The sequence below is a fragment of the Triticum urartu genome, chromosome 3A (assembly GCF_056163025.1).
Source record: "Triticum urartu cultivar PI428250 chromosome 3A, HENAU_Tu73, whole genome shotgun sequence".
Taxonomy (NCBI): Eukaryota; Viridiplantae; Streptophyta; class Magnoliopsida; order Poales; family Poaceae; genus Triticum; species Triticum urartu.
The window spans coordinates 23,687,279-23,713,988 of NC_141875.1; the positions used below are offsets into that span (position 1 = coordinate 23,687,279).

Consider the following 26,710-nt stretch of genomic DNA (forward strand, 5'->3'; position numbering starts at 1 on the left):
GTTGATCCCGGATTTGCCTCCCCTCTTTCCCCCGCTCTCTTGATCGATGGCGGGGAGGGAACACCCGGTGTCTTCGCCCCAACTAGTAGTTCAGGTTAGGGTCTTTTTTGTCTTGTAGGTGTGGCGCTTAGGTGGATGGCGGCGCTTCTTCTTCCAGTTTGTCTTTTGTGCTCTAGTCCTCTTGGAGTTCGTCCATCTAGACGTAGTCGACGGAGCTCTAGCTTAGATTCTGACCATCTCCTTGCAGTGGCGAGGTTAGGGTTTGTCGATGTTTATGTGCATGTGCGACTGGGAGATTTAATGTCAGTTGCTTCAGATCTATTCAAGAGTTCAACGGCGATGACCGCAGCTCCAGGATGTTGGCCTTTAGGGACATGTGCACATGCATGAAGACTTCCCACCTGTCATTAAGAAAGTTGAGCTGGCTCGAGAATGTCGACAGCGGCGCGTATGTGGGTCGTTTGGTGACCTCGATGTAATGCTTTGTACTTCTAATGAACTTTTATAATAGATCTAGATCTTTATCGGAAAAAAAAGCTTGCCTTCCTATATTTGTGATTCTTTTTAGTTGTGCAATGTACAGGCAGAAGGCGTCGGCGCATTCACATTTGTTCACAACGAGCAATGCTACATCCAAGTAATGATTTACATATGTTTTTGGGCTGATTTGCCGCAGGAATTTTTTATTGGATTAAGGGATGGGGTGGGGGGGGGGGGGGGAGGCCCGCCCCGCCTGAAATTCAAGGGAGGATGTTTAGAATAGTTGGAGGTTTTCATAACAGGTACAGGCTTTCGTAGGTTTAGGATTTTTGACTCGCAAAAAAAACACTATAACTATAAAAAGGGTGTGCATAGGACACATCTAGATATGCACTAGTCACTGCACATAAAAGTGACTCAATCAAATATGAAAGAAAAAAGAAAAGAAAAGAAAAAACCCCGCACAAATCTTCACGTAAAATCAATGACAATGAGATTTAGATGTGCAATACTTAGGGCACACCTATATGTGCTTTAACAAGACCGTTACAAAAAGCCTATTTCTACCGACAACTTTAGCTAACTGCTTTCAGATTGATCTAGTACGTTAACTTTTTTGTAAGATCCGTACATAGGATGATAGGAATAGCAAATAGGCTCCCTGATTTTGTGCACGAAAATTAAAGTAACGAGGAGACGTACGTATAGCCCAGCTCACCCATCCACATCACGTAAAGTGTTATGTTACGATAGCCTTGTTGTATCCGTGTCCGTCTAGGTTTCCTTATTCGATCGGACTCCCTGGTCGATGCTGACTGCTGAGATATATATACCTGGTGTGCACGTGCGTGCGCCGCCCAAAGGAAGCGATCGGATATACAGAGCATACAGAGCCAGATGGAGCAGGCGGACCACGGCGACCTGGCGGCGCTCCTGCCGGAGGACGTGCTCGCCGACGTGCTCCGTCGCGTGGCGGAGCCGCGCTGGCTCGCCCTGTCGCGCTGTGTCTGCAAAGCGTGGCGAGCCATCATCGACGGCGGGAGCCTCCTGCGCACGGAGCTCCCGTTTAGCGGGTTCTTCATCACCTTCGCAGAGCTCTGTTTGCCCGAGTTCTTTGCCCGCCCCTTGTCGCCCCTGGGTCGACCAGCGATCAGCGGCAAGCTCGATTTCCTACCTACACCCATTAAAGTTTGCTCCGATGGGTGGAGCTTGGACGGCGACTACTACATCCAGGATCACTGCAACGGACTCCTCTTGCTCGACGGCTACGTGGTTAACCCTGCCACCCGATGCTGGAACGCTCTGCCCGTGTGCCCGCACAATCATACTGGGGATGGGGGAATCGTCCATGGTATTTTAACCCATGATTATTATCTGGCCTTTGATCCCAAGGTGTCATCCCACTACCACGTGTTTGAGATCCCTTACTTGCGTTGGGGTAAAGATGGGATTGACCCTTTAGATGAGACATCCGAATGGCCTCCATCTCCATATATCCTGCATGTATTCTCTTCAAGGAGAGGCTGTTGGGAGGAGAGGTTGTTTGTTCGAGAAGGGGACGCTGCAGGAACACTTGCAAAGGCGCGTGTGTATGAGAGCCGACTCCACTCTGTTTATTGGCGTGGATACCTTTACGTGCATTGTCAAGGTGATTTTATTATGAGGTACATACCTGGACTGGTTCATGAATAATTTGATTTTAATGCTCATTTTTTATCATACTGACAGCATACTACAGTGCTCTGAATTTCGAAAATTTCTTGCCAACCATTTGATTTTGCAGAATATCTTTGTCTGAAGATAAGTACAGTGCGATTAAGGCACCAATGGGTGTTGGAGATACCAACTACATAGGATTATCAGAGAAAGGAGTATACTTTGCGTCATTTGTTAAGAATCACATTCGGGTTTGCATCCTGAATGAATCATCTAATCAGTTAGAGTGGATATTAAAGCACGACTACGACCTTAAGCCCATCCAAATGTTTGATCGCCAAGTTCATGGACCCTGGATCTTACAAGACATTAACTATGGAGTCTTTCGTTCTCATCTTCCAAATATCAACAAGGAAGAAGTAATCCACGAGAAATTTGAATGGAACTCCGACGATGATGATTTCCCTAAGAATGAAGACATGGTTGAAGTGCACCGTCGCCATCCATATTTTGAGATCGAGATACTTGGATTTCACCCATACAAAGAGATTCTCTTTTTGAGTAGGTCAGAGACCTTCAAACTAAAAGCAATGGCATTCGCCTATCATTTGAATAGCTTCAACATTGAAAGTTTAGGAAGCATATACCCAAGTTGTCACAGATATTTCGACTCTGGCCTTGCTAATGAAGCTCGGGAGATCGAATCTTTTCCGTACACACCATGTTGTTGGATCGAAGAGATCCCATAAAGAGTAAATTAATCTAGATGCTCCGTCTCAAACATGTTAGTATATATGTTGTTTTTTATTTGGATCGTTTTCGGTTCTGACACTGGAGCTATAAATCATTCTTTAATTATTATTACTGTCAATTTTGTTGTCAAGTAGCTCGGGAGTTTCTATGTTTGAATCCCGCAAGTGGATTTGGATCTCATGGTTCTAGCTTCTGAGAGATCTCACTCAAGTGCGTAGTCTCTAAGCATCAATTTTCGGATCTGTCTATGCTCACAACCAGGAGCAGCACGGATTCTACCTGCCGCTAGCTACATCTGCAATCTTATTTGTAGGTTCATGCGTGGGGCGATTTGGACATCGCATCTGAACAACATGAACATTAATATGGGGCACACTTGCAGCAGCATTACTCAATACTATCTCAGAGAACAGGGAATATCATCTTGTCTTGCTGACAAGATCTGTTTCAGACCCCCAAAAATGCATTATAATTAAGGTGTCTAGTTCTGGGAAGCATATTCAGCACTTTATTCCTTATTATGCTTGCCTAATCCCCTGTTTCAGGGCGTCCTGGATGCCTCTTCTACCGTTTCATAGCCGGTACGGCCACCATCTAGCCATAGCTATCACTGCTTTAGTCCGGCCCACCAACCCCGTTATGGTGTGACTTTTTGGGTGGTGCACATGTTGATTTTTTTGCTACTAGCTTGCTGGATGGATGAATGGTGCATATGTTTGGTTCCCTTCTGCTGCTGCTTGGTAAATAGCTGGATCTATGGATGTGCTAACGGATCGCCGAGGGACCCAAAGCAAACTAGGACGGTGCAGTGCAACCTCCATTATCGTGCACAGGTGCCAACGCTCTACCACCAGAAGATGCTCCTACCATGGTTGCAAAACATGAGGCTATTGCTCTCAGTCTCATACCTTGAGATTATTACTTCTATTTGTAGTTGACCCCTTCTGTAACGAAGCAAATTTTACAACCATTCTAATTATAGTATTTGACACTATGATACTTGTATTGAAATAGTTTTAGTGCTCATATTCTATGAGAAACTGAACAACTACGTGTTAGCAATTCAGAACACAACTAGTTCAGAGACAATACAGACATTCAACACTCAACTCATCCTACAATCTTAGACTACAATCGCAGAAAAGAACTCGACATGCTATTATGTGGATAGTTTCCCAGAAGCTGATTCTAGAGAATCAAAAGCTGAAAAGAACTGGGCCTTACTTGACCTTCTCCTCTTCGCTGCATTCTACCACCCGGTCTCTCTCGCAACGTCCTCTCTGCTCCGCGACTACCAGCAGAGGTTCCCTTACCCTGATTTTGACCTCGAGTGAAGGTGGTCCTCCCAAAAGAACACACATAGTGGTGGGCAATGCCGGCGGGAGCGACAATGACTCTCTCGCTCTATAGCGGTGTGTAGCATGGTGATGCTAACTATGATGTTCCACATCAACCAGGAAAAGACTACCCTTCTCCCCTTTATCCGGGTTAGAAATCTGAATCCTCTTTCGAATTCAATCTTCCCAGTGTTCTTCGCTTCAGGATCTGAGCCTCCTCTGCCTCCTGCTCAATGATTGGTTCCAGAGTCCGAGTTTGGCGGCCGCAAATGCCCAACATCCAGTGACCATGAGGGCGAGTGGTTGCTCATCTATGGCATGCAGGACAAGGCTGCATGCTCGGGCAGATTATGCGGCAGGTAGATTGGAAGCGGGAAGCTGATGCGTTAATCAAATTTGGGAGCATGGTGCTTCTTTCCTGAGGCTTTGTGAGCATACAAGTTTGTCGAGTCTTACATTCGGCAAAGTATTCACATGGCGCGAGCCGGTGCACTCTGGAAAGATTTAACGAGTGTTAAGGCCATGAGACCCTGCAAAGTGGACACGTGGGACAAACTGGTGCATTGAGGCGCGCTTTTGCCAAGTATACTTTGTCCAGTGTCATTTGAAGCTGCACTCATCAAATAATTGTGTAAGTGTCTGATTCTAGATGCACAACAAAGACTTGACACATGCACGCTCCAGTGATCCCTCCAAAGCCAGGGAAAAAAAAAAAATCTTTGTAGTGTTACATTCGGGATAGTCGATAAAGAGGGGACATGTGGCATGCTGGTATGCCCAAAGCTTTGCCGAGTGTCCATTGCTTGACACTCAACAAAGTGTGGACAATTGGCACCACCAGTCTCATCTCCGTGTCGTCTATGCACTTTTTATTTTTGCCGAGTGACACTCTGCAAAGTTTTTTCGGAGTGCACCATCATAAACATTCCACAAAGATGTCTTAGTAGTACCTCCTCTGAGTGAAATTTGCCGGGTGTAAGACTCGGAAAACACTTTGCTAAGTGTTTTATGCCCTTTCTGTAGTGTTCTCGACACTCGTAAAAAAACTTGATTTTGAAATTGAGTGAAGCTTCCATCAACGGCGACCACGACCCGAATGAGCTCGTCTATTTCCAAGCGAGAAGCGTCGACGTGAAAATCGACACCGGTGCCTTGCTCTTCTTGTTCGGAGCCCAACTAATATAACACATCCCGTCCAAGGTCGTTGAGCAAAAGATGCACAATTACCTAAGAGCAACTCCAACAGCTACCCTAGAAAACTTCCCATAAAACTGGTTTTACAGGATGAATGTAAATTTGAGGGAAGTTTGCTAAGAGCAACTTTTCTCAGATATATATGTTAAACTTCTTCCTATAAATTATTTTTAATTCTGTATTTTTCATCAAAGAAATCCTAAATAATGGCCTAGGGACCGCAATTTAGTGACACATGTGATGGTGGCCAACAAGATGTGGTGCAGGGCAGCAACGACCCGATGTGGCGGTGGGCGGAGGTCAGAAGTGGCAGCGGGGTGGTGACCGGCATGGGGCGGCCCGATGTAGTGCGGCGGGTGATGTGGCGGCCGGAGAGGGGCGACGCGGTGGCCCGGCATGGTGGTGGTGCAGTGGCAGCCGGCAAGGGGCGGCAGCCCAGCATTGTGGCGCGGTGGCGGCGCCGCGGCAGCTACAGAGTGTGGGAGCGGCAAGGCAGCAACGCGCGCGGTGAAGTTTCAGGTGGTTTCCTTGCCGCCAAAACTTTATGGGAAGATTACCTTCCCACACAACCAATAGGAACTTGGGACCAAGTTTACAGGATGCTCTAAATTTATTCCGGGTGGGATATGTTAGAAACGTTTTTCAGCCAAAATTTTCCTAAACGGTAGTTTTTGTACGGTAGTTTTCTCGATAGCAGGTTTTATCCCATTACATGGCGAAGGATCGACCCCGGACCTCGTCGTAGTGTGTGCGGCTAACTACCACTGCAACAGGCACTTCAGTTCTTAAAGAATGTATATTTTAACACTATTTTAGTTGAATTCAAAAATTGTTTTAATATTTTGAAGGAAAAAAATCAAAATTTTCGAGATATTTCATTTCAATCCCTACCAAAAAAAGGTACCAAGAAAAAAAAGCTTGATGTATATATGGGTGTTTGCGTTTCTTCTGCATTTCAAAAATAATACTCCCTCCGTTTTTATTTACTCTGCATATTAGCTTTGGTTAAAGTCAAGCTTTATAAACTTTGACAAAGTTTATAGACAAAAATATTAACATATACAATAACAAATCAATACCATTAGATACATTATTGAACGTACTTTCGCATCATATCGATTTGTTATTATAAATATTTATATTCTTTTCTATAAACTTGGTCAAACTTTACGAAGTTTGACTTCAGTCAACTCTAATATGTAGAGTAAATAAAAACGGAGGGAGTATTAATTACGTGTAGCTCTTAGATTTCCATTGTCATACGACGTGACGTGTTGAGGAGACGTACGTATAGCCCAGCTCAGCCATACATGACACGGGATGTTATACGGTGTCCTTGTTGAATTCGCGTCCGTCTAAGGTTTCCTTCAACTGCGAATTAACCTGTGATTGAGTTGGTTAGGTGGACAGTGGTATTCTCAACCCATTAGGGTTCAAATCCTGGTGCTTGCCTTATTCCTGGATTTATTTCAGGATTTTCGGCGATGCGCTTTCAGTGGGAGAAGACGTTCCCGTCGACGACGAGGCGCCTACGGTGACTTCGTAAATCTCAAGATGATATGTCGGCTCAGTCTCTCGGAGGTGTTCATAGGGGTAGGGTGTGCGTGTGTGCGTTCATAGGCGCTTGGAAATCTCTCCTGGCTCTCCTGCCGCTTTTCCGGGGACGAACCGCATGCTCCGTGGGTGATGGGGCCACCACGTCCTTTTGGCAGGATCTTTGGTTGGGCAGTGCCACGTTTGAGCTCAGGTTTCCGGCGCTCTTCTCGCACACGAAGCGCCCCAATGCTTGTGTTGCTGACTCCCTGCGGGGCCTGGATGCCCATCTTCAACCTCGTCTCTCCGTGGTCGCCTACTCAGAACTTGCTAGTTTGAAGGACGAGGTCCGCGGTGTGATCTTACGCCCTGGCGTGCCGGACGAGCGCGGGATGCGTTCTTCGGGAAGAGCGTTCACTGCTCGAGGGGCATGCCAGGCTGCCATGGCAGTACACGAACTGGACACCTTCGCGCCAATGATTTGGCGTAGTTTTGCTTCGGGGAAGTGCAAATTCTTCCTCTGGCTGTGCCACCGTCAGCGTCTCCCGTGTGCTGCTCTGCTCCATCGAAGGCACATCATCAGCAGTTCTGCCTGTGCTTTTTTGTGGAGAAGTGGAGACCATTGAGCACTTGATGTTCGGATGCCGGCACGCTTGTGCCATCTGGGCTGTGGTGGCTCCTGGCGCGGCAACTGCCCTCTCTGTCGAAGACCTGTGCGCTGCACGCGGCGCTGGAATGCCGGCCCCCCGCGCCTTAAGGTCACTGCTTGCGTTGCAATTCTATGGAACATTTGGAAGAGCAGGAACGCCAAGGTTTTTCGGGGGCTAGACCTCTCTCCGCCGGATGTGGCCCGTGCCGTCGCGGCTGACGTCTCCCTGTGGAGATGGAGATGCTCCCGCACCATCTGTAAAACGATCCTTGAGTTGTGGGTGCAGTGTTTCGCGGCCTTGCTGTAGGGGCTCGGTCCCTTCCCCTCCCCACGCTGCTTCCTCTTCAGTCTTTCAGCCTTACTCCGTTGTTTTTTCGGTGCAGTTGTAACTTGCGTGGGGGGCCTCCCTCTCGACCCCTCTCTCCCCTGTAACTCTTGTTTGATCTGGTTATATGAAAATTCAAGTGGGCAGTTTTTCTGCCTCCCGGCGATGTTTCAAAAAAAAACTATCTCAAAGATCAGCGAATAAGAAAAGCATATATGTGTTTCTGACAAGATCTGTTTCGGACCCCAAAAAATGCATTATAATTAAGGTGTTTGTCTCCCTTGTTTCAGGTCTTTCTGGATGGCCTCTTTCACTGTCGCTAGCTGGTCCGCCTTGTACGGTTCCACACCTATGATACACCATGATATCTCTCTTCAATTTGTTCTCTTTGGCATACTACTTTACTCCATGATTTCTTGTAGCTCCTTTGTTATCGAGGAATGGAGCTCGTCGCCCAACTATTCTTTCAGTTCTTGGAGCTCCTCACCACCCGTGAAACATTTCCACGCACCATGGGGTCGTCAGGTCAAAGGCCTTTTTGAAATCTAAGTTTGCGCACTCTGGGGATGGACGTGCGCGACATCACCGGCAGGTGCCCGACCGGTGATGTGGATGCGGTTTGTGGGGCAGTTGCCTCCCTTCTAATGGTGTTGCGACTCATGTTGGAATGTGGGTTGTGGCAAGAGGAGCAGAGTCGTGGCAAGTCCATCGTCGTCAACCGTTTGACGGGTCCTTGAGCGTGCAATCGGAGCTGTAGTGTTGCGGACCGATGCGCTGGCAACGATGTCGGCTGATGGGTAGGTCTGGCTATGTTGGTGCAATGCATGCTTTTTTCCTTCTATGAGTCTTGTAACCAAAGTCCGAGATTCCTAGTCCTCGACGCATTTGGCCGGCTGTCTGGCATAGGACGACATGGTTCTTGTATGTCCTTTGTTCGTCGTGGTCTTCATGGGCCATCTATTGTGCGAAGTCGGAGTCGCTTGCTCCGGGAGCAAAGATGACGATAATATAGTAGGCAATCCCGATGGTGTCCTTTTCATGGTGATGTGTGTGGGTAGCCCGGTCGGTAGGATACCCTTTCTGAAGGAAATATGCCCTAGAGGCAATAATAAAGTTATTATTTATTTCCTTATATCATGATAAATGTTTATTATTCATGCTAGAATTGTATTAACCGGAAACAAAATACATGTGTGAATACATAGACAAACAGAGTGTCACTAGTATGCCTCTACTTGACTAGCTCGTTAATCAAAAATGGTTAAGTTTCCTAACCATGGAAAAAGAGTTGTTATTTGATTAACGGGATCACATCATTAGTTGAATGATCTGATTGACATGACCCATTCCATTACCTTAGCGCTCGATCGTTTAGTATGTTGCTATTGCTTTCTTCATGACTTATACATGTTCCTATGACTATGAGATTATGCAACTCCCGTTTACCGGAGGAACACTTTGTGTGCTACCAAACGTCACAACGTAAATGGGTGATTATAAAGGAGCTCTACAGGTGTCTCCAAAGGTACATGTTGGGTTGGCGTATTTCGAGATTAGGATTTGTCACTCCGTTTGTCGGAGAGGTATCTCTGGGCCCTCTCGGTAATGCACATCACATAAGCCTTGCAAGCATTGCAACTAATGTGTTAGTTGTGAGATGATGTATTACGAAACGAGTAAAGAGACTTGCCGGTAACGAGATTGAACTAGGTATTGAATACCGACGATTGAATCTCGGGCAAGTAACATACCGATGACAAAGGGAACAACGTATGTAGTTATTCGGTCTGACCGATAAAGATCTTCGTAGAATATGTAGAAGCCAATATGGGCATCCAGGTCCCGCTATTGGTTATTGACCGGAGACGTGTCTCGGTCATGTCTACATTGTTCTCGAACCGTAGGGTCCGCACGCTTAAAGTTACGATGACAGTTTCATTATGAGTTTATGTATTTTGATGTACCGAAGGTTGTTCGGAGTCCCGGATGTGATCACGGACATGACGAGGAGTCTCGAAATGGTCGAGACATAAAGATCGATATATTGGAAGCCTATATTTGGACATCAGAATCGTTCCGGGTGAAATCGACATTTTATCGGAGTACCGGGGGAGTTACCGGAACCCCCCGGGGGGTTATTGGGCCTATATGGGCCTTGAGGGAGAAGAGAGAAGGAGGCAGGAGGTGGCCGCGCGCCCCTCCCCTTCCTAGTCCGAATAGGACAAGGGAAGGGGGGCGGCGCCCCCCTTTTCCTTCCCCTCTTCCTCCTCTTTCCCTCCTTCTCCTTCTCCAACTAGGAAAGAAGGGAGTCCTACTCCCGGTGGGAGTAGGACTCCCCCTGGCGCGCCCCTCCTTGGCCGGCCGCCCCCTCCCCTTGGATCCTTTATATACGGGGGCAAGGGGCACCCTAGGACACACAAGTTGATCTTCGTGATCGTTCCTTAGCCGTGTGCGGTGCCCCCCTCCATGATATTACACCTCGATCATATTATAGCGGTGCTTAGGCGAAGCCCTGCGACGGTTAAACATCAAGATCGTCACCACGCCGTCGTGCTGGCGAAACTCCTCCCCGAAGCTTTGCTGGATCGGAGCCCGGGGTGCGTCATCGAGCTGTACGTGTGTCAAGAACTCGGAGGTGCCGGAGTAACGGTGCTTGGATCGGTTGGACCGGGAAGACGTACGACTACTTCCTCTATGTTGTGTCAACGCTTCCGCTTCGGTGTACGAGGGTACGTAAACAACACTCTCCCCTCTCGTTGCTATGCATCACCATGATCTTGCGTGTGCGTAGGAATTTTTTTGAAATTACTACGTTCGCCAACAGTGGCATCCGAGCCTAGGTTTTATGGTTTGATGTTATATGCACGAGTAGAACACAAGTGAGTTGTGGGCGATATAAGTCATACTGCCTACCAGCATGTCATACTTTGGTTCGGCGGTATTGTTGGATGAAGCGGCCCGGACCGACATTACGCGTACGCTTATGCGAGACTGGTTCTACCACCGTGCTTTGCACACAGGTGGCTGGCGGGTGTCAGTTTCCCCAACTTTAGTTGAACTGAGTGTGGCTACGCCCGGTCCTTGCGAAGGTTAAAACGGCATCAACTTGACAAACTATTGTTGTGGTTTTGATGCGTAGATAAGATTGGTTCTTGCTTAAGCCCGTAGCAGCCACGTAAAACTTGCAACAAACAAAGTAGAGGACGTCTAACTTGTTTTTGCAGGGCATGTTGTGATGTGATATGGTCAAGACATGATGCTAAATTTTATTGTATGAGATGATCATGTTTTGTAACTGAGTTATCGGGAACTGGCAGGAGCCATATGGTTGTTGCTTTATTGTATGCAATGCAATCGCCCTGTAATACTTTACTTTATCACTAAGCGGTAGCGATAGTCGTAGAAGCATAAGATTGGCGATACGACAACGATGCTACGATGGAGATCAAGGTGTCGCGCCGGTGACGATGGTGATCATGACAGTGCTTCGGAGATGGAGATCACAAGCACAAGATGATGATGGCCATATCATATCACTTATATTGATTGCATGTGATGTTTATCTTTTATGCATCTTATCTTACTTTGATTGACGGTAGCATTATAAGATGATCTCTCACTAAATTATCAGGAAGTGTTCTCCCTGAGTATGCACCGTTGCCAAAGTTCGTCGTGCCCAGACACCACATGATGATCGGGTGTGATAAGCTCTACGTCCATCTACAACGGGTGCAAGCCAGTTTTGCACACGCAGAATACTCAGGTTAAACTTGACGAGCCTAGCATATGCAGATATGGCCTCGGAACACTGAGACCGAAAGGTCGAGCGTGAATCATATAGTCGATATGATCAACATAGTGATGTTCACCATTGAAAGCTACTCCATTTCACGTGATGATCGGTTATGGTTTAGTTGATTTGGATCACGTGATCACTTAGAGGATTAGAGGGATGTCTATCTAAGTGGGAGTTCTTAAGTAATATGATTAATTGAACTTTAATTTATCATGAACTTAGTCCTGGTAGTATTAGCATATCTATGTTGTAGATCAATAGCTCGCGCTGTTGCTTTTATATGTTTATTTTGATATGTTCCTAGAGAAAAATTGTGTTGAAAGATGTTAGTAGCAAAGATGCGGATTGGATCCGTGATCTGAGGTTTATCCTCATTGCTGCACAGAAGAATTATGTCCTTGATGCACCGCTAGGTGACAGACCTATTGCAGGAGCAGATGCAGACGTTATGAACGTTTGGCTAGCTCAATATGACGACTACTTGATAGTTTAGTGCACCATGCTTAACGGCTTAGAATCGGGACTTCAAAGACGTTTTGAACGTCATGGACCATATGAGATGTTCCAGGAGTTGAAGTTAATATTTCAAGCAAATACCCGAGTTGAGAAATATGAAGTCTCCAACAAGTTCTATAGCTAAAAGATGGAGGAGAATCGCTCAACTAGTGAGCATGTGCTCAGATTGTCTGGGTACTACAATCGCTTGAATCAAGTGGATGTTAATCTTCCAGATAAGATAGTGATTGACAGAATTCTCTAGTCACCATCACCAAGTTAGTAGAACTCCGTGATGAACTATAGTATGCAAGGGATGACGAAAATGATTCCTGAGCTTTTCATGATGATGAAATCGATGAAGGTAGAAATCAAGAAAAACATCAAGTGTTGATGGTTGACAAGACCACTAGTTTCAAGGAAAGGGCAAAGGGAAGAAGGGGAACTTCAAGAAGAACGGCAGCGAGTTGCTACTCAAGTGAAGAAGCCCAAGTCTGGACCTAAGCCTGAGACTAAGTGCTTCTAGTGCAAAGGGACTGGTCACCGGAAGCAGAACTGCCCCAAGTATTTGGCGGATAAGAAGGATGGCAAAGTGAACAAAAGTATATTTGATATACATGTTATTGATGTGTACTTTACTAGTGTTTATAGCAACCCCTCAGTATTTGATACTGGATCAGTTGCTAAGAGTAGTAACTCGAAACAGGAGTTGCAGAATAAACAGAGACTAGTTAAGGGTAAAGTGACGATGTGTGTTGGAAGTAGTTCCAAGATTGATATGATCATCATCGCACACTCCCCTATGCTTTCGGGATTAGTGTTGAACCTAAATAAGTGTTATTTGGTTTTTGCGTTGAGCATGAATATGATTTGATCATGTTTATTGCAATACGGTTATTCATTAAAGTTAGAGAATAATTGTTGTTCTGTTTACATGAATAAAACCTTCGATGGTCATACACCCAATGAAACAAGTTCGTTGGATCTCGATCGTAGTAATACACATATTCATAATATTGAAACCAAAAGATGCAAAGTTAATAATGATAGTGCAACTTATTTGTAGCACTGCCGTTTAGGTCATATTGGTGTAAAGCGCATGAAGAAACTCCATGCTGATGGGATTTTGGAATCACTTGATTATGAATCACTTGATGCTTGCGAACCATGCCTTATGGGCAAGATGACTAAAACGCCGTTCTCCGGAACAATGAAGCAAGCAACAGATTTGTTGGAAATCATACATACTGATGTATGTGGTCCGATGAATATTAAGGCTTGCAGCAGGTATCATTATTTTGTGACCTTCACAGCTGATTTGAGCAGATATGGGGATATCTACTTGATGAAACATAAGTCTGAAACATTTGAACAGTTCAAAGAATTTCAGAGTGAAGTGGAAAATCATCGTGACAAGAAAATAAAAGTTTCTATGATATGATCGCAGAGGTAAAATATTTGAGTTACGAGTTTGGCCTTCAATTAAAACAATGTGAAATAGTTTCACTACTCACGCCACCTGGAACACCATAGTGTAATGGTGCGTCCGAACGTCATAACCGTACTTTATTAGATATAGTGCGATCTATGATGTCTCTTACCGATCTACCACTATCGTGTTGGGGTTATGCATTAGAGACAGCTGCATTCACGTTAAATAGGGCACCATCTAAATCCGTTGAGACGACACCGTGTGAACTATGGTTTGGCAAGAAACCTAAGCTGTCATTTCTTAAAGTTTGGAGTTGCGATGCTTATGTGAAAAAGTTTCATCTCGATAAGCTCAAACTCAAATCGGAGAAATATGTCTTCATAGGATACCCAAAGGAGACAGTTGGGTACACCTTATATCACAGATCCGAAGGCAAGACATTCGTTGCTAAGAATGGATCCTTTCTAGAGGAGTTTCTCTCGAAAGAAGTGAGTGGGAGGAAAGTAGAAAACTTGATAAGGTAATTGTACCTTCTCCCTTATTGGAAAATAGTTCATCACAGAAATCTGTTTCTGTGACTACTACACCAATTAGTGAGGAAGCTAATGATGATGATCATGAAACTTTGGATCAAGTTACTACCGAATCTCGTAGGTAAACCAGAGTGAGATCCGCACCAGAGTGGTACGGTAATCCTGTTCTGAAAGTCATGTTACTAGACCATGACGAACTTATGGACTATGAGGAAGCGATGATGAATCCAGATTCCGCGAAATGGTTTGAGGCCATGAAATCTGAGATATGATCCATGTATGAGAACAAAGTTTGGACTTTGGTTGACTTGCCCGATGATCGGCGAGCAATTGAGAATAAATGGATCTTCAAGAGGAAGACGGACGCTGACAGTAGTGTTACTATCTACAAAGCTAGAATTGTCGCAAAAGGTTTTCGACAAGTTCAAGGTGTTGACTACGATGAGAGTTTCTCACTCGTATCTATGCTTAAGTCTGTCCGAATCATGTTAGCAATTACCGCATTTTATGAAATCTGGCAAATGGATAAACAAAACCGCGTTCCTTAATGGATTTATTAAAGAAGAGTTGTATATGATGCAACCAGAAGGTTTTGTCAATCCTAAAGGTGCTAACAAAATATGCAAGCTCTAGTGATCCATCTATGGACTGGTGCAAGCATCTCGGAGTTGGAATACACGCTTTGATAAGTTGATCAAAGCATATAGTTTTATACAGACTTGCGGTGAAGCCTGTATTTACAAGAAAGTGAGTGAGAGCACTACAACATTTCTGATAAGTATATGTGAATGACATATTGTTGATCGGAAATAATGTAGAATTATTCTGTAAAGCATAAAGGAGTGTTTGAAAGGAGTTTTTCAAAGAAAGACTTCGGTAAAGCTGCTTACATATTGAGCATCAAGATCTATAGAGATAGATCAAGACGCTTGATAAGTTTTTTCAATGAGTACATACCTTGACAAGATTTTGAAGTAGTTCAAAATGGAACAGTCAAAGAAAGAGTTCTTGCCTGTGTCATAAGGTGTGAAATTGAGTAAGAATCAAAGCCCGACCACGGCAGAAGATAGAAAGAGAATGAAAATCATTCCCTATGCCTCAGCCATAGGTTCTATAAAGTATGCCATGCTGTGTACCAGATCTATTGTATACCCTACACTGATTTTGGCATGGGAGGACAATAGTGATCTAGGAGTAGATCACTGGACAGCGGTCAAAATTATCCTTAGTGGAATAAGGATATGTTTCTCGATTATGGAGGTGAAAAAAAGGTTCGCCGTAAAGGGTTTCGTCGATGCATGTTTTGACACTGATCTGGATGACTCTAAGTCTCGATCTAGATACATATTGAAAGTGGGAGCAATTAGTTAGAGTAGCTCCATGCAGAGCATTGTTGACATAGAAATTTGCAAAATACATGCGGATCTGAATGTGGCAGACCCGTTGACTAAATTTCTCTCACAAGAAAAACATGATCACTTTTTGGATCTTAATCACATAGCGACGTGAACTAGATTATTGAATCTAGTAAACCCTTTGGGTATTAGTCACATGGAGATGTGAACCAATCACATAAAGATGTGAACTATTGATGTTAAATCACATGTGATATGATCTAGATTATTGACTCTAGTGCAAGTGGGAGACTGAAGGAAATATGCCCTAGAGGCAATAATAAAGTTATTATTTATTTCCTTATATCATGATAAATGTTTATTATTCATGCTAGAATTGTATTAACCGGAAACATAATACATGTGTGAATACATAGACAAACAGAGTGTCACTAGTATGCCTCTACTTGACTAGCTCGTTAATCAAAAACAGTTAAGTTTCCTAACCATGGACAAAGAGTTGTTATTTGATTAACGGGATCACATCATTAGTTGAATGATCTGATTGACATGACCCATTCCATTAGCTTAGCACCCGATCGTTTAGTATGTTGCTATTGCTTTCTTCATGACTAATACATGTTCCTATGACTATCAGATTATGCAACTCCCGTTTACCGGAGGAACACTTTGTGTGCTACCAAACGTCACAACGTAAATGGGTGATTATAAAGGAGCTCTACAGGTGTCTCCAAAGGTACATGTTGGGTTGGCGTATTTCGAGATTAGGATTTGTCACTCCGTTTGTCGGAGAGGTATCTCTGGGCCCTCTCGGTAATGCACATCACATAAGCCTTGCAAGCATTGCAACTAATGTGTTAGTTGTGAGATGATGTATTACGAAACGAGTAAAGAGACTTGCCGGTAACGAGATTGAACTAGGTATTGAATACCGACGATCGAATCTCGGGCAAGTAACATACCGATGACAAAGGGAACAACGTATGTAGTTATTCGGTCTGACCGATAAAGATCTTCGTAGAATATGTAGAAGCCAATATGGGCATCCAGGTCCCGCTATTGGTTATTGACCGGAGACGTGTCTCGGTCATGTCTACATTGTTCTCGAACCGTAGGGTCCGCACGCTTAAAGTTACGATGACAGTTTCATTATGAGTTTATGTATTTTGATGTACCGAAGGTTGTTCGGAGTCCCGGATGTGATCACGGACATGACGAGGAGTCTCGAAATGGTCGAGACATAAAGATCGATATATTGGAAGCCTATATTTGGACATCGGAATCGTTCCGAGTGAAATTGGCATTTTACCGGAGTACCGGGGGAGTTACCGGAACCCCCCGGGGGGTTATTGGGCCTACATGGGCATTGAGGGAGAAGAGAGAAGGAGGCAGGAGGTGGCCGCGCGCCCCTCCCCTTCCTAGTCCGAATAGGACAAGGGAAGGGGGGCGGCGCCCGCCCTTTTCCTTCCCCTCTTCCTCTTCTTTCCCCCCTTCTCCTTCTCCAACTAGGAAAGAAGGGAGTCCTACTCCCGGTGGGAGTAGGACTTCCCCTGGCGCGCCCCTCCTTGGCCGGCCGCCCCCTTCCCTTGGCTCCTTTATATACGGGGGCAAGGGGGCACCCTAGGACACACAAGTTGATCTTCGTGATCGTTCCTTAGCCGTGTGCGGTGCCCCCCTCCACGATATTACACCTCGATCATATTGTAGCGGTGCTTAGGCAAAGCCCTGCGACGGTTAAACATCAAGATCGTCACCACGCCGTCGTGCTGACGAAACTCCTCCCCGAAGCTTTGCTGGATCGGAGCCCGGGGTGCGTCATCGAGCTGTACGTGTCTCAAGAACTCGGAGGTGCCGGAGTAACGGTGCTTGGATCGGTTGGACCAGGAAGACGTACGACTAATTCCTCTACGTTGCGTCAACGCTTCCGCTTCGGTCTACGAGGGTACGTAGACAACACTCTCCCCTCTCGTTGCTATGCATCACCATGATCTTGCGTGTGCGTAGGAAATTTTTTGAAATTACTACGTTCGCCAACACTTTCTTGTGGGCGTGTAGGAACGGTTTTCACCCGGGTTTTCGCAAATAAACTGGGCAACTCTCTCTACCTTTTTTAATGGACCGGAGCCCTAAGGACACAACCTAGCAAAATATATTCCCAACTTCTAAGGCTTGTAGAATGGAGCGCACTGAGGGGGTGTTTGTTACCAGGGACTTTTTTGTGTAGGGACTAGAAAAAGTCCCTCTTAGATACTTTTTTACCAAACGGGAGGGACTTTTTAGGGACTAAACTAGGCATTTGGGACTAAATGAAGAAGACTCTCAAGTAGAGTCTTTTTTGGAACTTTTTCAACAATGCCCCTCCATGCATTTAATGGCCCGCCACCCCATGGTGTTGTTTGATTGTTATTTTTCTATATACTAGGGGCAATATGGTCATTTAATAACCTCTAGGTAGGGATTAGGGACTTTTTAGTCTCTACAAACAAATAGGGAGGGACTTTTTAGGGACTAGAGACTTTTTAGTTGGAACTAGAAAACGTCCTAGGACTTATGAACCAAATAGGGCCTGATTGATCTCCTTGTTGTGCCCACATATCGAAGAGAAAAAAATAGTGAGGATGCGCTTAGTTGCATGCCTCATAGCGGTGTCCTCCGAGGTCAATCTGACTGTCACCTGCGACACCACCTTTACTTTCCTTTGTTGCCCAGTTTTTGCATCGAACTAGTTCGTCGTCACACCCTTCACTCCCTCTGTCAACAATCATCGAGCCCTGCCTAAACCTAGTTGTAGCTCGCTGCTTCAGTGTTTTGGGTTCATATTTGCTACTACTTCCTCGTCTTTGTGCGCAAACTCCCCTTCGATGATTCCAGCTTTCCACAAATCATCTTGATGTGCCATAGATGTCGCTGCTAGAGTCCGGCCAACCAACCCCGCCACGGTGTGAATCTTTGGGTGACCAAGGCGAGTCAGTATGTGTAGACATTTCTTTACAGCTCGGGGTAGCCTGACCCATGGGCTAGAAAGCTCGTAGTCCAGTAGTCCATTTCTTGACAATCGCGCAGGATCAGTGCTAGAGCCCACAACACCGAATCAGTTAGTACAAACACTTATGCTACCCTATATTTTTTTATCGCGCTTGGGGGCGGGGGGATCCCTAGCGCCGCCTCGAGCCCCACCTCCTCGCGCCTCCCTCCCCTCGCCGCTGCCCCAACGTATTGGCGGGGAAAGCTCGGCCAGTGTTGGCGGTGATGCTGTGTTTTCCTTCCCCGGCCGATCCGGCGGGCGCGGGCCTCAGGGTCGGGCGGGGGCACGACAATTGCTCAGGGCGCGGCGGCGGAAGCTGGCGGCGGACTCGCGGGTTGTGGATGACAGCATAAAGGGGCTGCAGGTGCGGTGGTGCGCGGTGTTCTCTCGGGGTGGCGGACAGCTAGATCTGGGTCAAAGCAACACAGGCCGAGGGCGGCGCGGCTGGCGGGCGTCCGCCCCTGCCATAGCCGCGACTGGTATTGGTGGAGGCGCAGCGGTGGTGGCAGGTGGGCGTGCTGGTCGGGTTCTAGGCGTTCCGCCGGCTGGACGACAGCGCTATGCAGATGGGCTCCCTGGTGAGTATTCTTAGCGGTAGGCGGCGGTCCTCCTTGCCGGAGGCTAGGTCTATGTCGGTGGCTTTGTGCGGTTTTGCGTCGCTGCTGAGGTGGGGCGGCACAGGTGTGTGTACGGTGGGGAGATTGGCTGAAGGAATGGGCGGCCCCGGCATGCTCGGGCCACCCGTCACTAATACAGGGGTGTGCCGGTCAGGATGTGTCCGCTCCCAACCTCCCACTTTCCCCGGCCGCATGTGGGTTGTCACAGCTCCGGCGATGTTCAAGGGAGGACGTATGCTGCGGTTCGTCAGTCGAGGGTGTCCCTTTGGGACAAAGCTGATCTCCTTGGATGGTCTCGAGGGGTGTCTGTATCCTGGGCGGAGGCCCTGGCGGCGGGAGGCGTGGCGTTCGGTGGCGGAACCTGCGTCTCAGGTGCGGGCGGGCAGCCATGGCTTTATTCAAATCGACACAAACATTTAACGGTACGAAAAGTAGGTCCCGGGTTGGTCTAACCACACATGACGACCAAACCCAAGTGTTAATGGTGCTTAATGAGATTGTGAGCCTTGAATTTGAGCTCCTATACTCATGGACGGTATTACAAGCAATAAAACCTCGAGATCTTTCTATGATTTCATGCATTATGGCTCCATATATTCAGACGAAGATCCCTGGTTGATATCTTCCACAACGGTCTTATAGTCGGACGCCACATGGATCCTTTGCACAGATAGATCATCAGCTACTGCCAAAGCCTCTTTAACAGCCATTGCTTCAAGTGTGGCCGGTCAATAATATTTCTGAAAATAATAGAAGAAGCTCCCAGAAAAACTCCTCGGCATACAACTGCCACAGGTCCAAATCCTTCACTTCTCATTACATAAGCATCAGCATTGATCTTAACATGTCCAGCCGGCGGTGGTACCCATGCTGATGGTCTCATGGATAGCTTTTCTGCTTGCTCTCCAATTTTCCCACAACGTCACAACCATACGAGTAAAATCATCATGCGTGAGGATCGCGTGCATCATGAAAATTCAGTTTTTTTGCACTCGTCAGCTCTAGATGGTCGCACATGTCTTCCCCTGCGAGTGACTAAACACATCTCGATCAACGCTTGCTTCCAGGCAGCACCACGCAGCTCACACACAAACGTTGTTGACACAGTTAGTACAGGGTTTCCATAACAAAACTTTCCCTCCGTTCCCGCCAAAAAAATAAAAACTTTCCCTCGTCTCCCCAAGCCCAGAAACCATCCACCCGCTTGGTCGGTCCGTCGGTGGTGTCTCCCGGCCCAAATCCAGCCCATCGAACCCTCCTCTCCTACTTTAAAAACGAAGCAAACCCTAAAAATCCTTCACTCTCTCCCCAACCGCCGCCGTACGTCTTCTCTTCTCCTCCACCGCCGATCCCCTGTCTCCTCTTCCCACCGACGCCAGCGCCGACGAGCTCGCGCCACCCACCTCCTGCTGAGATATGTATTGGCAGGCGTGATGGTATTCAGTTTCCAGGGGGCGTGATGGAACCACCGGAAGACGGAGAACTGGCGGCGCTTCTCCCTGAGGACGTGCTCGTCGATGTGCTCCGTCGCGTGACGGGGCCGCGCTCGCTCGCCGTGTCGCGCTGCGTGTGCAAAGCGTGGCGGGCCATCATCGACGGCGAGGGACTCCTGCGCAGGCAGCTCCCGTTCAGCGGCATCTTCATCTGCTTCAGGAGGCTATGTCTGCCCGAGTTCTTCTCGCGCCCCGCGTCCGCGGGTCAGCCTGCTATCAGCGGCAAGCTCGATTTCCTGCCCAGGGCCACTGAACTTCGCCCCCATGGCAACTGCTACATCGAGGATCACTGTAATGGACTCCTCTTGCTCCAAGGGACCTACATCGATTATCACTACGTGCTTAACCCTGCCACGCGATGGTGGAACACTCTGCCCTTATGCCTGGACAATTGTACCGGGGGAATCGTCCGTGGTGATTATTATCTGGCCTTTGATCCCACGGTGTCATGCCACTACCAGGTGTTTCAGATCCCTTCTTTGCGATGGGGTAAAGACGAGATTGACCCTTTAGAGGAGACGTCCGAATGGCCTCCATCTCCATATATCTTGCATGTATTCTCTTCAAGGAGAGGCTGTTGGGAGGAGAGGCTGTTTGTTCGAGAAGGAGATGCCGCAGGAACAGTTGCAAAGGCGCGTGTGCTCTTTGAGGGCCAACGAAACTCGGTCTATTGGCGTGGATCCCTTTATGTGCGTTGTCAAAGTGATTTTGTTATGAGGTACGTACATACCTAGACCAGTAAACATATAATTTCATTTTTAGTGTTCATTTTAATCACATATAATCCTCTGCGTTGAATTTCAAAAATTTATGCCAACCATTTGATTTTGCAGAATATCTTTGTCTGAAGATAAGTACAGTGTGATTAAGCCACCAATGGATATTGGGTGGAGCAGTTATCTAGGATTATCTGAAAAAGGTGTGTATTGTGCATCATTTGTTGAGAATACTCACATTCGGGTTTACGCCCTCACTGAATCGTGTGATCAGTTCGAGTGGATATTAAAGAACGACTATGACCTTAAGCCTGTGCAAATGTTTGATGGCCAAGTTAATGGACCCTGGATCTTAGAAGACATTAACTATGAAAAATTTCGTTCTCATCTACCAAATATCAACAAGGAAGAAGTAATTCAAGAGAAATTTGAGTGGAACTCTGATGATGACGATTTCCATGAGAACCTAGACATTGTTGAAGTGCAACATCGTCCATATTTTGAGATTGAGGTACTTGGATTTCACCCATACAAAGAGATTCTCTTTTTGAGTAGGTCAGAGGACTGTAAATTGAATGCAATGGCGTTTGCCTATCATTTGAATAGCTTCAAGGTTGAAAATTTAGGTAGCATATACCCGACAGGTCATGACTATTTCAGCTGCAGCATTCCTAATGAATCTCATGAGATTGATTCTTTTCCATACACACCATGTTGGATCGAAGAGACCCCAGAAAGAGTGAATTAATCTGTAGTAGCTCGTCTCAAACATTATCAGTTTATCAGATATGTGTTGTTTTTGTTTGGATATTTTTGGCTGTAACTTGTGCAACAAATTTTTCTTTAATTATTATGACTCCATTTTGTTATCAAGTAGCTCCTAGATTCTGTGTTTGGGGCTCGCAGATGGGTTTGCATCTCATGCGTCTAGTTTCAAGAGATCTCATTCACGTAATGTAGTCTTCTAAGAAGGAGTTTCTAGATGTACATATACTCACATCGGGTTACAGGAGTTGCATAGATTTTACCTGCTGCTAGTTGCATCTGCAATCTGATTTACAGGTTCATGCATGAGGCGATTCAACATCACATCTGAATAACATGTACATTTATTTGGAGTACCCCTGCGGCAACATTACTCATACTATCTCAAAGATAAAGAATGTCAGAGCATACAGTGTTGCTGACAGGATCTATTTCATACCTGTAAAAATGTAAAAATGCTTTATAATTAAGGTGTCTAACCCAGGAAAGCATATTCAGTACATAATTCTTTCTATTTGCACACTCCGCTATTTCAGGGCCTACTTGATGGCATCTTCTGCTGTTGCTAGCCAGTCCGCCTTGTATTGTTCCACAACTTTGATACACCGTTGATTTCTCCCTCTGCCTTGTACAACTTTACTTTAGTTTCTTGGAGCTGACCTTGTTATCAAGGAATGAATTTATCTTTCAGCTCTTAATTTCTAGTTTTTGGAGCTTCTCATCATCCTATAAAGATTTCCCCACACCACGGTAGGTAGGTGCACTCCATGAGATGGTATCAGAGGCCTTTGTGGAATTTAGCTGATGATGATAGAAATGAACCGCATTGGTTGATCCACTTGTTGGTCCACCTATCGGAGAGAGAAAACGGTGAGGAGGTGCTTAGTTAGTTTCCTCAGGCTGGTCATAGTGGGAGTAAGAGCATCTCCAGCCGTTGCGCCCCCAAGACGCGCCGAAAATCGCCGCTTGGGGGCGAGCCGCATTTTTTCGGCGTGGGGGCGAGCACGTCCCTAGCCGTCGCCCCCAGGTCGGGCCCCAGACGTCCCCACAGTTCGGCCAAATTTCAGCAAACACGGCCAAATTTCAACAAACATGACATATTTTGGCGAAATTTAGACGTTTTTTACACGAATAAAATGGACGGAAAAAACCCTAAACTACGGGCTGAAGTAGGCGCTGAGCAAGGCGTAGTTGTCGTCGGCGTCCTCCTCCTGCTTCTCCTCCTTGACACGGCCGGCGCCGCTGCTCGACCCCTCGCCCCGGCGCGCTGCTTCACGGCGGCGGCGTTCGGCGATCTCCTCCAGGGCGCGGCGCTGTCGGTTCAGCTCCATGCGCGTGTAGTCCTCGCGCGCCCACTTCAAGGCGGCCTCTTCTTCATCGGCCTCCTCGGCGAGAGCAGGCTCCGGCTTCACGGCGGCGAGCCTCGGCTCCGGCGTCACCGTCGCCAGCCCTGGCTCCCTCTTCGGCTTGACCAGGCGAGGAGGGGCCGAGGAGGAGGAGCCACGGCTGCCGTCGTTGATGACGAGGTCGGCGTCGCGGGTGCGCCTACCGAGCGGCATCTCGGACGGCTCTGGCTTCACACTGACCAACACCGGCGCGCCGGAGGAGTGAGAGGAGGATCGGGAGGAGGAGGATGACCATCCCATCATCCTCCTCGGCAGCCACGCGCCGCCGCCCCGAGCGGTCGGGTACTCGAACGGGGGGTCGTTGCCGCCCTCGAGGTGCGCGAGGACGCCGCTGGGCGTGCGGCCCGGGACGCCCCACCACAGGCGGCGGCACTCGCTGTTGTTGCGGCCGCGCGGCGTCGGCGCGTTGTTGGTGGAGGCGAGCCGCTCCTCCTGCCGGCATCTGAAGTACGCCGTCCACGTCGCGTGGTTGCCGGTGGCTTACTCCGGGAGCGCCCGTTCCTCGACCGCCAGGGACGCCCGCGCACGCTCAATCTCCGCGTGGAAATAGGCGGGCATCTCGGGGACGGGCAGAGGGGGGACTGGGACCCCGCCGGCGCTGAGCCTCTACCGCGACGGAGCGCGTACGTCGGGCGGCGCGGGGTAGTTGGCCTCGTGGAGAAGGTAGGCCTCCCACTCATGCAGCGAGCGGCGGCCGAAACCGTTGGCCGCCGCCGCGTCGCCGGGGTACCTCGCGCTCATGGTTGCCGGGGGGGGGGGGGGGGAGAGAGGGGCTTGAACGGCAGAGAGAGGGGAGGAAGTGCGGCGGCGAGGAGGGGGAGATGGGTGCCTCACCGGCGCGGCCAGGGGCGCCTTTTATAGCGGCTCGGGGGCGGCCGCGTGCGAACGCGTGGCGGAATCGCCGCACTTCGCCGCCCATGAATCAATGGCAGGCTGACCGGCGGCAGCCTTGGCAATGATTCCCCGCGGGGAAAGCACGACGATGAGGACGACCAGCCTTCATCTCGCTGACTCGCCGGTCCCGCCACTCTTTCGCGCCAAAACGCTCGCGCCGGCGCCCCCGGGCGCCCCCCAACGCGCCGGGTTCGGGTTGGGTGCGCCGGCGCCAATTTCGGCCCAATCCGGCGAAAAACAGGCTTGTGGGGGCGCGACTGGGCCGATTTTTCAGCGCCGGCGCTAAAAACGGCCTTGGGGGGCCTGTTGGGGGCACGGCTAGAGATGCTCTAACTTAGCAAGTAACATAACACATCCCAAAAAAATTTGCTTACGTGGCATGCAGTGAATGAGGAGAGAGATGATTGGAGTAACATAATACTCACTCTATTCCTTGATATAAGGTGTATAGATTTTTAAGAAAAAACCCGAAAATATAAGGTGTATTGCATTGCACCACTCGTTTGGATAATTTTTTTAGGGATTTGATTACATTTCCTTATATTAGGCAAGCTCCTCTATTTTCTCATGTCAATTAGTCAGATGTAATCTCATCCAAAACTTTTGAAATTTTCCCTCCATGTGCGTTCTTTAATTTCCGTGTCAAAAACTATACACCCTATATTTAGGAATGGAGGGAGTATGTTACTGTAACATAACACATACCTAGGCAAAATAAGTCTACATCTTAATAAATTATGGCTTGCATGATACCAACTATATGTTACTCTCCACTATGAATGTAGTAACATAGACTAGTAACATATGCATGTTACTAGTCTAAATTACTTTCCACTGTGACTAGTCTCATAGTGGTGTCTCCTGAGATCAATCTATCTGCCACTTGCACCCCCACCTCCACTGCTCTGGTTCCGCAGCCAACTGCCAACTTTCTCGGTGCCATGCCGTTTTGCTCCTTCTGTCATCAACCGTCAAGCTTTGTAGCTAGTTGCTTTTGTGCTATTGATTCCTCTATGTTCTATCGCCCCGTAAATTCCCCTTCAATGTTTTCCCTTTTTCCACAAATCAATCTACTTGGGATTCCTCCGGCCACCATCCAGCCATAACCACGACTGCTTCGGTCCAGCCTACCAACCGCAGTGTGAATCTTGGGCTGACCTAGGAAGGTCAGTGGGACTTCGGTGGGATAGACCAGTAGCTTGATCAAATGAGAGAAGTAGTACATTTTCGCTTCCAGGTTCATCTATGAAAAAAAGTTTTCCCCCGCTTTAGATTATAAAGCAACCAACTGATCGATACAACGAGCTTGCTGGGGCCGCAGCACAAACAAGCCCAAAAGAAAAAGAAAGAAAAAGAAAGAGAAACAAATGCCTACAACAGCAGGTCGACGAAACAAAGATGGCCAGTGACCACTACACCCACCGGAGAAGTACCACCGTGCTTCTAGCACTCCGTGGCGTCGCGTACCGAGCAACACCTTCAGGAAGGAATGCGAGGAAGGAATGCGACGATGATGCCGCTGCTGCCCGGACAAGTCGAAGGGTTTCCCCCGGTACACGGAGGGCGGTGGGGAAGGGGTAGATCCGACGCCCTTCAGGAAGGTCCGGCGGCGCCAGCAGGCGTCACCGCGTCGGTGATGGACAAGCCACCAGGGATTTCTCCCAACCCAAACAACCACCACCATCCCGGACAATCGAAAGTGCTCCACCAGAACTGCCGCCCACCAACATGTGCCACCATAGTCAATGAACCATCATCGCCGTCTCTCTGAGCCACCGACACGAGACCTGGAGGAGGGACGAGGAGCCAACGGGCTCGGGGGCATCCGCAACTCAGCCGATGCGAGGGGACTACCACCGCCGCCGACGCGGAGTCGACCGGACGTGACGACAGGAGCTTACCAGGCCCGCACAGGCCTGGCCGGACCCCAAAGGATCCGGACAAACCCTGCTGCCACGCTACAGCACATCGGCCGACGAATCCGCCACCACCCACATCCCTCGACATCGCGCCACAACCACCAGGGAGCCACGCCGCCGCACGCCAGAACGCCGGCCCGCCCCAACCCAGCTGGAGCCCAGAAGGGCCTAGATCTGGGCGGAGCGGAGGCCGGCGGCTAGCCACACCACCGCGCCGCCGCATCAGGATCGCCCGCGCCCCGCGGACCCCGCCGTCAGGACGCACCATCGCCAGCCGAAGAGCACCGCCGCCAGCCACCATCGCCCGAGCAGAGGAGGCCGCGCGCGGGGACAGGCG

At 48.0% G+C, this 26,710-nt stretch overlaps 2 protein-coding genes across 2 annotated transcripts; both read left to right on the plus strand.

Annotated features, from left to right (window-relative positions):
* The first annotated feature begins 1,357 nt into the window (after positions 1-1,357).
* Positions 1,358-2,885, plus strand: LOC147978031 (uncharacterized). Its single transcript, XM_087516499.1, has 2 exons — positions 1,358-2,144; positions 2,264-2,885. Exons 1-2 carry the CDS (start codon positions 1,378-1,380, stop codon positions 2,883-2,885), a joined length of 1,389 nt encoding a protein of 462 aa, XP_087372625.1. The 5' UTR covers positions 1,358-1,377.
* A 17,609-nt stretch (positions 2,886-20,494) lies between these two features.
* LOC125547718 (F-box protein At5g07610-like) lies at positions 20,495-22,199 on the plus strand. Its single transcript, XM_048711519.2, has 2 exons — positions 20,495-21,391; positions 21,507-22,199. The coding sequence occupies exons 1-2, from the start codon at positions 20,640-20,642 to the stop codon at positions 22,135-22,137; spliced, it is 1,383 nt and encodes a 460-aa protein (XP_048567476.1). The 5' UTR covers positions 20,495-20,639; the 3' UTR covers positions 22,138-22,199.
* Positions 22,200-26,710: the final 4,511 nt, after the last annotated feature.